General features: G+C 43.0%; 1 protein-coding gene across 5 annotated transcripts in view; it reads right to left on the bottom strand.

The window, feature by feature from the left end:
* Positions 1-510: 510 nt before the first annotated feature.
* Positions 511-14,568, bottom strand: part of LOC106562870 (netrin-G2) — a 167,992-nt gene continuing 153,934 nt past the window's right edge. For all 5 annotated transcript variants that reach the window (XM_014127925.2, XM_014127927.2, XM_014127928.2 and 2 more), the window contains one exon: positions 511-1,596. In XM_014127925.2, coding sequence (XP_013983400.2) covers positions 1,385-1,596 — 212 coding nt within the window. In that variant the 3' untranslated portion in view covers positions 511-1,384. The remainder of the gene's footprint in view (positions 1,597-14,568) is intronic.

A 14,568-nucleotide genomic window follows, 5' to 3' on the forward strand; every position in this document is an offset into this window, starting at 1 on the left:
AGGGTGTCATTAACATGACCCCCTAAGCCTTGGGTTTCCACGCTGATGATGACCTCTGCAAGAGACCGAGAGAGAGTGGGAGAACCATATAAATAAAAATAGTGCTCTGGATGCTTTTTACATTCTAGTAAGTCTATTTCTATGAGGAGAACACTTGTCAGAACCTTACAGGGAAAATGTTTGTTCTGGACATTATGGTGCAATTATTGTTCAACTTTTTATGATTGTATTCTCATGTGCATTGGGGTTGTCTGTCGTTATGAGTGAATCTCATAGTGGTTTGACCGATTCAGTTGTTGGTGTCACTCATCATGTCAGTTCTTCTACCATTTACATAAAACATGTCAGACCTAAATGAAATCAAATACCAATGAATGAGGTTGTCTTTTTTTCCACTTTTCAGCAATCCAGACAGTTCCAATCTGGAGTAGACAATTGAGAGTTTTGGTTGGTAATGACACATTTTTTCTCTTGAAAGAATGAATTGAATCAATAAAGTACAAGCACAGGTAAATCATTCACATTTACTGTAACGCTTACAGTGTAATAAAATGCTCCTCTGGAATAGTTAATTTATTATAACTCCAAACAAAAATAATCTCAACAAAAAATATTCAAATAATGACTTATAATATTGATACTTTCTCCCCTTTTCTCTCTCTCTTTTTAGACTGTTGGTAAGTTAGATTGTTTTATTCCTGAATACTGTGTGAAGATTTAATCTTGCTAAACGGTGGCAACACTCATTCCTATAATGTCCGTAATAGTGACTAAAATCTTAATATTGATAACCCTCTGGATATTGTAATAATTAAATGTATCATCTCAGTCTGTCGGTGGGCACATAAGATACATTAATGGTTTATATTCTAAGTAGTCCTCAGCAGCGAATCACGACCTAGCCCTCCCCCCTCCCACCAGCCCTCCGCCCATGTCTAGTCTTTCCGCAGCAGTAAGTGCAGGGTCTCAAGAGAAGAGGGGTGCATTAACTCAAATCAATAAAGACAAAGGAAACGTCATTGTGTTACATCAGCCATTTCCTCGCTCCCTTCTTCTTCATAGTGAACAGTAATGATTTAAAGTGTTCTCATTTGCTCATTTAATAGTAATAATAATGCTTTTTGGTATGAGATTTCTCCGGGTCTCTCGTATAAAGGGAGAGACAGTGGGTTGGTTGTCTTGATTTTCCTCAGTCTTCCTCTGAAGTCTCATTTTACTCTCACAGCGGTGGGTGGGTGGGGGGGGTCCCTGAGTCAGTAACAGTCTTATGATGTGTGTGCTCATAGGGTCCTTGGCCAGCTAGCAGGCCTTTCCCACTCTTCCCTCTCTGGGGTTGCCCACACACACAACAGTTCCCCCTGTGTTTGAGGGGGCAGCAGGTGACTCAGTGTGCAGTTAATGTGGCCAAAAGGTGTGGTAGTAGGACGAGGGGGGCCAGGAGGTGGAGGGTGGAGGCGGTGTTGCAGGCCTTGCCCCCCTCACAGCGGGACTGTTGGCACAGCACGCCCTTAAACTCTGGAGGACAGATACACTTCTGGTTCTGGGAGCACGTCCCACCATTCTGGCACAGGAGCAGCTCCTCGTCACACACATTAGCTGTAGGAGAGAGAGGGACGGAGGGGGGCGGGGGGCAGAAGAGAGAGAGGTGAGGGAAGTGGTAGAGTGAGAAGGTGTGGATGAAGGTAGCGGGAGGAAGAAGAAAAAAGCGAGAGAGGAATGGTACATGCAGAGAAAGGGGGTGGAGGAAGGTAGGGTTACAGAAGGAGAAAGGAAGAAAGGAGAGATGTAGTGGCAAACAACGGTTTCATGAAAGACAAAATGAGGGTGGGGAGCAAAGAGAAGGAGAATAGTAGGATACAAGGTGAGAGCCATGAGGTGGAAGATGAGAAAAGAGGACAAGTTTTGCCACAGAAACAACAAGATGGGGAAGAGGGATGTAGTGAGAAGGGAGCAATTAAAAGTAAAGATAAAAAGAGAGAGGGGGAAGAAAGAAAAAGAAAATATTAATTCTCCAAGCCTAGCCTCGGCAACAAGTAACACCCTCTTTCTTTTCTGGTTTTCTTGAGCATGCATTTTCTCTGGGTCAGTTTAATTCCTACTTGGTTCAACATGTCCACCCAAGAAAGGGAAGGTAACTGAATTAAATGACTATCTGTCAGGGATTTCGTCGTCGTCAGACGATATGGCGAAATCATCGTCGGAAAAGGAGGACCAATATGCAGCAGGACTGGTTTTGTTCATTTTGAACATTTATTAACTCAAAATGATTACCAAAAACAACAAAACAAACTCACGATATACTGACAGTCTTCTCAGGCTCATACATGCTAGACAAAGAACAATCTCCCACAAATGACAAACACACCCTAATATATGGGACTCTCAATCAAAGGCAAAGAGAAAACACCTGCCTTCAATTGAGAGTCCCAACCCCAATTAATCAACCATAGAAACACACTCACTAGAAATACTAAATCAAACGCCCTTTTACCAAAACACCACCCCGAACCACATAAAACAAATACCCTCTGCCACGTCCTGACCAAACTACAATGACAATTAACCCTTATACTGGCCAGGACGTGACACTATCTGTCATCATGAAGTGCCTTAAGAGGCTAGTTAACGATCATGTCACCTCCACCTTACCCGACAACCTAGACCCACTAAAATTTGTATACCGCCTCAACAAATCAAATCAAATTGTATTGGTCACATACACATGGTTGGCAGATGTTATTGAGCGTGATTCGAAATGCTTGTGCTTCTAGTTCCGACAGTGCAGCAATATCTAACAAGTAATATCTAACAATTCCACTAAATACCTAATACACACAAATCTAAGTAAGGAATGGAATAAGAATATATAAATATAAATATATGGATGAGCAATGTCAGAGCGGCATAGGCTAAGATGCAATATATAGTATAGAATACAGTTTATACATATGAGATGAGTAATGCAAGATATGTTAACAGTATTAAAGTGGCATTATTAAAGTGACTAGATCCATCAACAACGCAATTGCCATTGCACTGCACACTGCCCTATCCCACCTGGACAAGAGAAATGCCTACATTATGTAAGAATGCTGTTCATCGTCTACAGCTCAGCCTTCAACATCATAGTGTCCTCCAAGCTCATCACTATGCTCAGGGCCCTGTGTCTGAACCCTGCCTTGTGCAACTGAGTCCTAAACTTCCTGATGGACCGACCCTGGGTGTTGAAGGTAGGCAACAACACTTCCCCCACACTGATCCTCAACACGGGGGCCCCACAAGGGAGTGTGCTCAGCCCCATCCTGTACTCCCTGTTCACCCATGACTGCGTGGCTATGCACATCTCCAACTCAATCATCAGGTTTTCTGACCACATAACAGTGGTAGGTCTGATTACCAACAACGACGAGACAGCCTACAGGGAAGGGAGGGAGAGCCCTGGCGGAGTGGTGCCAGAAAAAAACCTTTCCCTCAATGTGAACAAATCAAAGGAGCTGATCGTGGACTACAGGAGACAGCAGAGAGAACACGCCCCCATCGATGGGACCGCAGTGGAGAGGGTCAAAAGCTTCAAGTTCCTCGGCATGCACATCACTGAGGACCTGAAATGGTCCTTCCACACCGACAGTGTGGTGAAGAAAGCGCAACAACCGCAGGAGGCTGAAGAAATTTGGCTTGGCCACTTAGACCCTCACAAAATTCTACAGATGCACCACCATCAAAATAATTATGCCGGGCTGTATCACCACCTGGTACGGCAACGCATCACTGGGGGCACACTGCCAGCACTTCAGGACATCTACACCCGATGTCACAGGATGGCCAAGAAGATCATCAAGGACCTCAGCCACCCGAGCCACAGCCTGTTCACCCTGCTACCATCTAAAAGGCAGAGACCGTACAGGTGCATCAAAGCTGGGACAGAGAGACCGATTTAACAGTCTGGTCTGAAATAGAAGCTGTTTATCACTCATCATTTACCGGCCTCCGCCCAGTACCCTGCCCTGAACCTTAGTCACTGTTATGGAGGCTACAAGCTCCACTCAGTTGATCAATGATCAAGGATGATCAAGGGCGGAGGCAGTATTTTTGGGGCAGCGCGCACTTTTGTCCACATTTTGTTGTTGAGTTCCACCTACAGAGGAATTCTGCCTTGTGTAGTGTATATCCACTAGAGGGCTTGGGGTGCCAGAGTAGCTTACCAAGCAACAGGTTTCAAGGCACTCTTTGACTGTAGCTAGTGACGACATTTGAACTTCCGGATCTGGTGTTATATGCCTTTTTGTTTACAAATACTAGCTAACTAACTACATGTCTGGCTAGTCTCGTGTTCTATGCTTTGCGATGCTACTTTTTATCCACAGAAGCAAACTTATCTCTATATGAATTGCAATTGCTAAATCTTGAACAGCTCTTACAGAAGAAAAAATAAACGACTGAGAAAATGGCAAGTTCATCCACTGACCACTACAAGAGGGGATGTCCAACCCATGCGAAGCATTGATGTTTTTGGCGAATGGCAGCACACAAAGTATCGCTGCCAGTTAAGCTAGGAATCTCGACAGTTTGTGCCATCGTCACAGAAGTGTGCCAGGCTATCTTGCATTTCCTGATGAAGGATTTTGTTGCTTATCCCTCTGTGGCAAAATGGGCAGAAATCACAAGAGAGTTTGAGGATTGTTGCAATTATCTGTTTTGTGCAGGAGCAGTCGACGGAAAACATATTAGGATCTGAGCTCCAGCAAATTCTAGCAACGAGTACTACTACAATGACTTTTCTGAATGGTCCTGATGGCAGTCTACGACATAAAGTCCCGCTTCACCATGATCGACATACGAGCATATGATCGGGAGGGAGATGCGGGAATCTTCTCATGAAGCAAGTTCAGCTCCCAAGTCATGGCAGGCCAGCTTTCGCTACCAATGCCAGAGTGCTTGCCGAGGATCCAAACACAGAGCCCATATGTGACTCATTTCAGGAAACTAAGCGTATGTTGTGCATTTGAACGTTTTTTGGCAGAAATGCCTTCTGGAACATGTGAACTTTCATGTGCCTTAATAACAAACTTGTTTGCCATCTGTAAATACGAATAAAATTGTGAAATTACAAACCTAGTTGGTTTAGCCACGGGAAAAGACAAGAACCTTCCCGCTAACCATGATGGGCTGGACATTCCAAGGGATGAGTTCGGATTGGTCTGCCATGTAGCACACTTTTGTCTATAACATGAGCTGGTCAGTATGTGTAGGTAATCCTTTCTACTGTGGCGTTTTTGAAAGATATGTAGTAGAACTGCAAAAATGTTGCTCTCCACTTTCTGGAGGACCGAGTTTTGAAATCAGTGGAATGCCCGGTGGAATTAGAGTATGATAGCTAAGGTGATGGAGAAAATTCTAGCGTTTGATTGCAAATATGCAGAGGGTGTCAAAAAGAGAACACACAGAAGGCTGTTGTATGAAACACCTGTCTCCGGATTACATCTTCAAACTAAGGGCAACCATGGCATCCGTGACAGAGAGGGAGAAGCGTCCATACAGGTATACAGGTAAGATAGTCTAGCTAGCTACATTTTCAGATATTATATGCTTCTAATTTTCTCAGAAAGTCATTTTTATTTCAAGATATAGCGTACTATTAGCTAGCTAGCTAATGTTAGCTGGCTGGCTAGCTAGCTAACATTATGTGTATGATATGTGTAGTAATATTATTCGTAACATTGAACCTGGTTGTTTAGCTACCTGCAGATTCATGCAGGGTAGTAACGTTATGAGTTGGAATTATGGTTCATTGTTTAGCTAGCTAGCTAGCTGCATGTCTAAAGAAAAGACTCCACTATGCAAGTAATCATTTCACTACACCTTCTGTATCCTGTGCATGTGACAAATAAACGTTTTCTGTAATAATGAAGACAAATGAGCTAAAGTGAAGAAGTTGTCAGCTATATGAGGTCATTATTTGAACTGGCTAGCCAGCTAAATTAACTTTAGCTAGCTAGCTAACAAGCTAGAAACAAACAAAAACATTGTTTTGAAAGTTGCTTTGAGTTGCCTGGTTTGTAAAAATAACCATACAAAACGTAAAAATAACCAGACAAAAACATTTGCTGATCTTTTAGGTATGATATTTCCTCTCATGATTGTAAATACATAAGAGGAAAATAGTGCAATGTAATACACAGGTGAAACGTGATGAAAGGGGAAATAAGAGGAAAAAGACACAAAGTAAACACAAGTAATTTACCCACCACATTAACATGTGCATGAGAAAATAAGTAAATATAAAAAAACATGCCCCCCCACCCCAGTAAATTAGCCCCCACCTTAACATGTGAATAAGAAAAAAGTACACACCAGTTTTTGGGGTGAGACGGAGGTCTCACTCGAGAGTGGACACAGTACTGATTGATGGTCCTGTGAAAGTACATTGTCATGTCCCTGACAAATGGGAGGCATTGATCAGAAGGAATAGACACCACCCATAGTACCACCCTTTGCTGGACCCTGCTGCAGTTTCTTTATTTATATATTTAACCTTTATTTAACTAGGCAAGTCAGTTAAGAACATTACAATTCTGTCTCGGAGCTTTAAGGACAATTCCTTCGACCTCATGGCTTGGTTTTTAGTCTGACATGCACTGTCAACTATGGGACCTTATATAGACAGGTATGTGCCTTTCCAAATCATGTCCAATCAATTGAATTTACCACAGGTGGACTCCAATCAAGTTATAGAAACATCTCAAGGATGATCAATGGAAACAGGATGCACCTGAGCTCAATTTCGAGTCTCATAGCAAAGGGTCTGAATACTTATGTAAATACGGTATTTCTGTTTTTTATTTTTAATACATTTGCAAACATTTCTAAAAACCTTTTTTCACTTCGTCATTATGGGGTATTGGGTGTAGATTGCCATATCCCTGTAATGCTTACAGAACATCTCATGTCAAGTTTTATTGAAGTGCTGTGGTTGCAGGTTCACCTGCCTCATCTAAAGCCTTTTATTCTGGGGTGTTGCTGTAGGCCATCAAGTGCTAACAGTCAGTATCTAAATAATGTGTGTGATATCCTTGACAGTGTATGTGATGTAAACAGAGAGGGACCTGAATATTTTCTGGTTTTCATCAAGCTGTCCGCTCAAGAGGAAGCTTTGCACTGTAACCAATGTCTGTAATCTTTGTTCTAAAACTGTATCCATACCCATTGGATGCAGTGATCACAATACAGTGGCTATATCCAGGAAAGCCAAAGTTCCAAAAGCTGGGCCTAAAATAGTGTATAAGAGACCTTAGAAAATATTTTGATGTGACTCTTATGTGGATTATATAAAAAATATTTGTTGGTCTGATGTGATTAATAAGGAGCATCCAGACGTTGCACTTGATGAATTTATGTTCCAATTATTGATAAACATGCACCTGTTATGTTCCATGGATTGATGGGGAATTGAACAACGGTGTGGTTGAAAAAGATGGGGCTAAAGGAGCGGCTCATAAGTCTGGTTGACTTACTGCAAATTGAGAAATGATGGGACTAAACTCAACAAAAAGAAGAAGAAACTGTATTATGAAGCCAAGATAAATCATATCAAGTATGATGTAAAAAAAACTTCAGTACTTTAAATAAAATTATGGGCAGAAAGACAAATTCAACTCCGTCTTTCATCGAATGAGATGGCTTATGCCTCACAAAACCATTTGATGTTGTCAATTATTTTTCCTGATTTCTTCATTGGCAAAGTGGGCAAACTTAGGCAGGAAATACCAACAACGAACAGTAATAATGAAAGAAAAGCATTTTGAATTGAATTTTGTAAATTTAGTGTGGGAGAGGTGGAAAAATGACTGAGGATGGTAGCTGACTATATAGCTACTCCTATCTATCATATCTTTAATCTGAGCCTAGAGAAATGTGTTTGTTCTCAGGCCTGGAGACAAGACAAAGTCATTCCGCTAAAAAGGCTTCAAATCAAATTTTATTTGTCACATACACATGGTTAGCAGATGTTAATGCGAGTGTAGCGAAATGCTTGTGCTTCCGACCATGCAGTAATATCTAACAAGTAATCTAACCTAACAATTTCACAACAACTACCTTATACACACAAGTGTAAAGGAATGAATAAGAATATGTACATAAAAATATATGAATGAGCGATGGCCAAACGGCATAGGCAAGACGCAGTAGATGGTATAGAGTACAGTATATACATATGAGATGAGTAATGTAGGGTATGTAAACATTATATAAAGTGGCATTGTTTAAAGTGGCTAGTGATACATTTATTACATCAATTTTTCATTATTAAAGTGGCTAGAGATGAGTCAGTATGTTGGCAGCAGCCACTCAATGTTAGTGATGGCTGTTTAACAGTCTGATGGCCTTGAGATAGAAGCTGTTTTTCAGTCTCTCGGTCCCCGCTTTGATGCACCTGTACTGACCTCGCCTTCTGGATGATAACGGGGTGAACAGGCAGTGGCTTGGGTGGTTGTTGACCTTGATGATCTTTTTGGCCTTCCTGTGACATCGGGTGGTGTAGTGTCCTAGAGGGCAGGTAGTTTGCCCCCGGTGATGCGTTGTGCAGACCTCACTACCCTCTGGAGAGCCTTACGGTTGTGGGCAGAGCAGTTGCCGTACCAGGCGGTGATACAGCCTGACAGGATGCTCTTGATTGTGCATCTGTAAAAGTTTGAGTGTTTCTGGTGACAAGCCGAATTTCTTCAGCCTCTTGAGGTTGAAGAAGCTCTGCAACACCTTCTTCACCACGCTGTCTGTGTGGGTGGACCATTTCAGTTTGTCCGTGATGTGTACGCCGAGGAACTTAAAACTTTCCACCTTCTCCACTACTATCCCGTCGATGTGGACAGGGGCCTGCTCCCTGTGCTGTTTCCTGAAGTCCACGATCATCTCCTTTGTTTTGTTGACATTGAGTGTGAGGGTATTTTCCTGACACCACACTCCGAGGGCCCTCACCTCCTCCCTGTAGGCCGTCTCATCGTTGTTGGTAATCAAGCCTACCACTGTAGTGTCGTCTGCAAACTTGATGATTGAGTTGGAGGCGTGCATGGCCACGCAGTCATGGGTGAACTGGGAGTACAGGAGAGGGCTGAGAACGCACCCTTCTGGGGCCCCAGTGTTGAGGATCAGTGTGGTGGAGATGTTGTTTCCTACCCTCACCACCTGGGGGCAGCCCGTCAGGAAGTCCAGGACCCAGTTGCACAGGGCGGGGTCGAGACCCATGTTCTCGAGCTTAATGACGAGTTTGGAGGGTACTATGGTTTTAAATGCTGAGCTGTAGTCGATGAACAGCATTCTTACATAGGTATTCCTCTTGTCCAGATGGGTTAGGGCAGTGTGCAGTGTGATTGTGATTGCTTTGTCTGTGGACCAGTTTGGGCGGTAAGCAAATTGGAGTGGGTCTAGGGTGTCAGGTAGGGTGGAGGTGATATGGTCCTTGACTAGTCTCTCAAAGCACTTCATGATGACTGAAGTGAGTGCTACGGGGCGATAGTCATTTAGCACAGTTACCTTCGCTTTCTTGGGAACAGGAACAATGGTAACCCTCTTGAAGCATGTGGGAACAGCAGACTGGGATAAGGATTGATTGAATATGTCCGTAAACACACCAGCCAGCTGGTCTGCGCATGCTCTGAGGATGCGGCTGTGGATGCCGTCTGGGCGGCAGCCTTACGAGGGTTAACACGATTAAATGTTTTACTCACGTTGGCTGCAGTGAAGGAGAGCCCACAGGTTTTGGTAGCGGGCCGTGTCAGTCGCACTGTGTTGTCCTCAAAGCGAGCAAAGAAGTTGTTTAGTTTGTCTGGGAGCAAGACATCGTGGTCCGCGACGGGGCTGGTTTTCCTTTTGTAGTCTGTGATTGACTGTAGACCCTGCCACATACCTCTCGTGTCTGAGCCGTGCTGGCTTGCTGCCAGCTCTTAGTAAACTTTTGTAAAACATGGTGTTTGACCAAATACAAAGCATTTTCCCTGTTAACAAATCAACAACAGACTTTTAGCATTCTTATAGTATAGAGAAGGGCACTCAACATGTACTGCACTGACACAAATGACTGATGATTGGTTGAAAGATATTGATAATAATACGATTATGAGAGCTGTACTGTTAGATTTCAGAGCAGTCTTTGATGTTATTGACCAAAACCTGTTGTTGAGAAAGGTGTATGTTATGGCTAGGGCTGTTGTGGTGACCTTATTACCGCCACACCGGCAGTCATGAGTCATGACCGCAGTAAAATGGATTAATTCAAAACACCCATACGCATATTAGAGCTTATGTATACGCATAGGCTTATGAGCCCAAGACCCCAAAAAACAGTAAAAATGATGATAGTTCCTTATTTTTTTACCCCATTTTCATGGAATCTAATTGGTAGTTACAGTCTTGTCTCATCACTGCAACTCCCGTACGGACTCGGGAGAGGCGAAGGTCGAGAGACATGTGTCCTCTGAAACACAACCCGACCAAGCCGCACTGCTTCTTGACACAATGCCCACTTAACCCGGAAGTCAGCCGTACCAATATGTCGGAGGAAACACTGTGCACCTGGCGACCATGTCAGCGTGCCCTGCGCCTGGCCCGCCACAGGAGTCGCTAGTCTGCAATGGGACAAGGACATCCCTGCCGGCCAAACCCTCCCCTAACCCGGACAATGCTGGGCCAATTGTGCGTCTGCAACAGAGCCTGGACTCGAACACAGAATCTCTAGTGGCACAGCTAGCACTGTGATGCAGTGTCTTAGACCACTGCGCCACTCGGGAGGCCCTGATTGTTCCTTATACAATACATAGCCTACCGCATATTACGCAAGCCAGTAAAACATAAAACAAAACTGATTTAAGATGTCTTTTGTGCATAATTGGTCTAGCATCTACTCAAGTTAAATAATTAGAGTAGGCCTAATAGTATTTGAGTGTGGACTGTATTATTATGCTACGCTCCAAAATTTCTATCCATGAGTCTGGGATAGAACGTATAGCCCTACACAATGATGTTAGTTCATTGATTGTGGCTTACAGTTAGCCTACAATTATTGTGAATTTGTATTTGATTTTGAATAGTTTAATAATAGGGATTTTTTATATTTTCATAATTAATTGGGTGACACATATCCTTTAGCTCTTCAAAATATCTCACTAACATGCGTTTCCATCTCCTCTCTCTCCTTTATTCCTTTCTCGAGCGTGCAGAGGGGCTGTCAACAGTTTAGTGATATTTTTGTTGTTGCGAAAACATGTTACTATCGATGTTCCCGACCAGATTTCACTTGGTTTCCTAAATTAACCACTGGGTAGCTCCAGGAACAAGGTTGGAGGGTCCATGGCATATGGAGTTAGGGAGGAATATCACCTGTCACGCAATGAGAGCATGCTCCTCAAACAGTGGTTGATGCATGGAGTGAAATAAGTGTTTATTTCTCAGCTGCTCATATTAAACACAGCTCCGCCATAACACCAGAGTAGCCGACCAGGCATAATTGAAAAATGGACCGTCGGGAAAGCGCATGTCCTCGAGTTTGTTATTCTAAATCAAAACAAATTTGACATATTAGTAAAATTGAGAATAGTCTGAATAGTTGGATGGGTGAAAATATGATGAGATTACAGCTTTGCAGCCTGAGGCAAGGAACAGAGCGCAAGCTTTTTTGCAACTTTATCAATTCATTAATAGCCTATAGTCGCATCATTTAGCCCATATATATTTTGATTTCTAAGACATTCTAAGGTTTGTATCATTCACAACTAAAGTTGCCAAATAACTCTAAATCTGGTGTATAGGGCCTGTTTGAAATGACAACTTTTACGCTCAACATAGCCATTCAGCTAAATGCATTTTTCTTCACATAATGTTTCTTTAGACCCGTGTGGTATCCCAGGAGGTCTACCCCGGGGGATGGTAATAGAGGGGAGGTACGTGAGGCGACGTTGCTGGGAATATGGGAGCTGGGCACCCCAACACGGACAGCTCTAAGTCGAGGTAATTAGAGGAAAGTGCCAACCAGCCGTGGAGGTCAAATAAAAGGAGCATGGTGGCACACTGTGAGAGAGAATGGGGAGAGACCGACACCAAGCCACAGCAGAGAAGAAGGACTGAGCTAAACCTAAGTCATTTTCTTTGTTGTGTTTATTTTCTGTCTTAGTAAAGTTGTTTTTGCGGACTAAAGCCTCCCTGTCTCTGTGTCAATCTCTCCACGCTCAACCCAACACCCCATGGTTTACCACACCTGACTAAAATAAATACTGGATTTATTGTGATAGTGTATATTAAATTGATTTATTACGCTTTTTTAAAAGAAGATGTTCCAAAGGCACGCATCAGCGGCTTGTATGTAACTTGTATGCATGGAGGCCTGGATTGTCGATCAATTATCGTAAGACCGGCAGTCTTTTGCATGACAATAAATGGCTGACGAAATTTCATGACCGCCACAGCCCTAGTTATGGCTTTTCAACCTCCCCATATCGTGGATTCAGAGCTATCTACTCAAGAGGGGTTTCTTTAATGGAAGCTTATCTAATGTCAAACATGTAAAGTGTGGTGTATCGCGGGGCAGCTCTCTAGGCCCTCTACTCTTTTCTATTTTTACCAATGACCTGCCACTGGCATGAAACAAAGACTGTGTGTCCATGCACGCTGATGATTCAACCCTATACGCATCAGCAACCACAGCTAATGAAGTCACTGAAACCCTGAACAGAGTTGCAGTCAGTTTTGGAATGGTTGGCCAGAAATAAACTGGTCCTAAACATCCCTAAAAATAAGAGCATTGTAATTGGTACAAATCATTCCCTAAGTTCTAGACCTCAGCTGAATCAGTTACTGAATGGTGTGGCTGTTGAAAAAGTTGAGAAAACTAAATTACTTAGTGTTACCTTATATTGTAAACTGTCATGGTCAAAAAACAAATAGATTGAATGGTTGTAAAGAGGGGGAGAGTTATGTCTGTGATAAAGAGATGTTCTACTGTTTCTGACGCAACACTCCACAAAGCAACTCCTGCAGGCTCTAATTTTATGTTGATTATTGTCCAGTCATATGGTCAAGTGATGCAAAGAAGGACCTAGTTAAGCTGCAGCTGGCCCAGAACAGAGCTGTACATTTTGCTCTTTATTGTAATCAAAGGGCTAATATCAATACTATGCATGCCAGTCTCTCTTGGCTAAGAGTTGAGGAAAGACTAAGTGCATCACTTCTTGTTTTCATAAGACACATTAATTTGTTAGAAATTACACATTTTTGGCATAGTCAACTTACACACAGCACTGTCTTTTTCTTTATGTGTCGGACCCCAGTAAGACTAGCTGTCACCATTGGGGTTGGCTAATAGGGATCCTAATCAAATAAATAAAAAATTGAAGGGTTGTAGAGGTTAACGTATTGTCTCTCCAGGTCGCACATTAAACGAGAGACTAACTGTTTCATGCAATTTTTTTCAACTTGAGAAATACTGCACCAAATATCTTAGTTAGATGTAAAATTGCGCGACTAAGATCTCCTTGGCAAAAACTTCCAAATGAATGTCAGATTTCTTGAGTTATCTTAGATTTATAAGACTATTTTGAGAAAGTGTATACTGGCTACCACATCTCAAAATGGACACGGTGCTATTGTATATTCAGTTTAGTAGAACTTGTTAATAACATACAAATGACATTATTTTCATCTTATCATGGGTCGCATGTGAGGTGTATATATACTGCTAAAAGAAATAAAGGGAACACTAAAATAACACATCCTAGATCTGAATGAATGAAATAATCTTATTAAATATTTTTTTCTTTACATAGTTGAATGTGCTGACAACAAAATCACACAAAAATAATCAATGGAAATCCAATTTATCAACCCATGGAGGTCTGGATTTGGAGTCACACTCAAAATTAATGTGGAAAATCACACTACAGGCTGATCCAACTTTGATGTAATGTCCTTAAAACAAGTCAAAATGAGGCTCAGTAGTGTGTGTGGCCTCCACGTGCCTGTATGACCTCCCTACAACGCCTGGGCATGCTCCTGATGAGGTGGCGGATGGTCTCCTGAGGGATCTGCTCCCAGACCTGGACTAAAGCATCCGCCAACTCCTGGACAGTCTGTGGTGCAACGTAGCGTTGGTGGATGGAGCGAGACATGATGTCCCAGATGTGCTCAATTGGATTCAGGTCTGGGGAACGGGCGGGCCAGTCCATATCATCAATGCCTTCCTCTTGCAGGAACTGCTGACACACTCCAGCCACATGAGGTCTAGCATTGTCTTGCATTAGGAGGAACCCAGGGCCAACCGCACCAGCAAATGGTCTCACAAGGGGTCTGAGGATCTCATCTCGGTACCTAATGGCAGTCAGGCTACCTCTGGCGAGCACATGGAGGGCTGTGCGGCCCCCCAAAGAAATGCCACCCCACACCATGACTGACCCACCGCCAAACCGGTCATGCTGGAGGATGTTGCAGGCTGCAGAACGTTCTCCACAGCGTCTCCAGACTCTGTCACGTCTGTCACAGGTGCTCAGTGTGAACCTGCTTCATCTGTGAAGAGCACAGGGCGCCAGT

The sequence above is a fragment of the Salmo salar genome, chromosome ssa11 (genome assembly GCF_905237065.1).
Source record: "Salmo salar chromosome ssa11, Ssal_v3.1, whole genome shotgun sequence".
Lineage (NCBI taxonomy): Eukaryota > Metazoa > Chordata > Actinopteri > Salmoniformes > Salmonidae > Salmo > Salmo salar.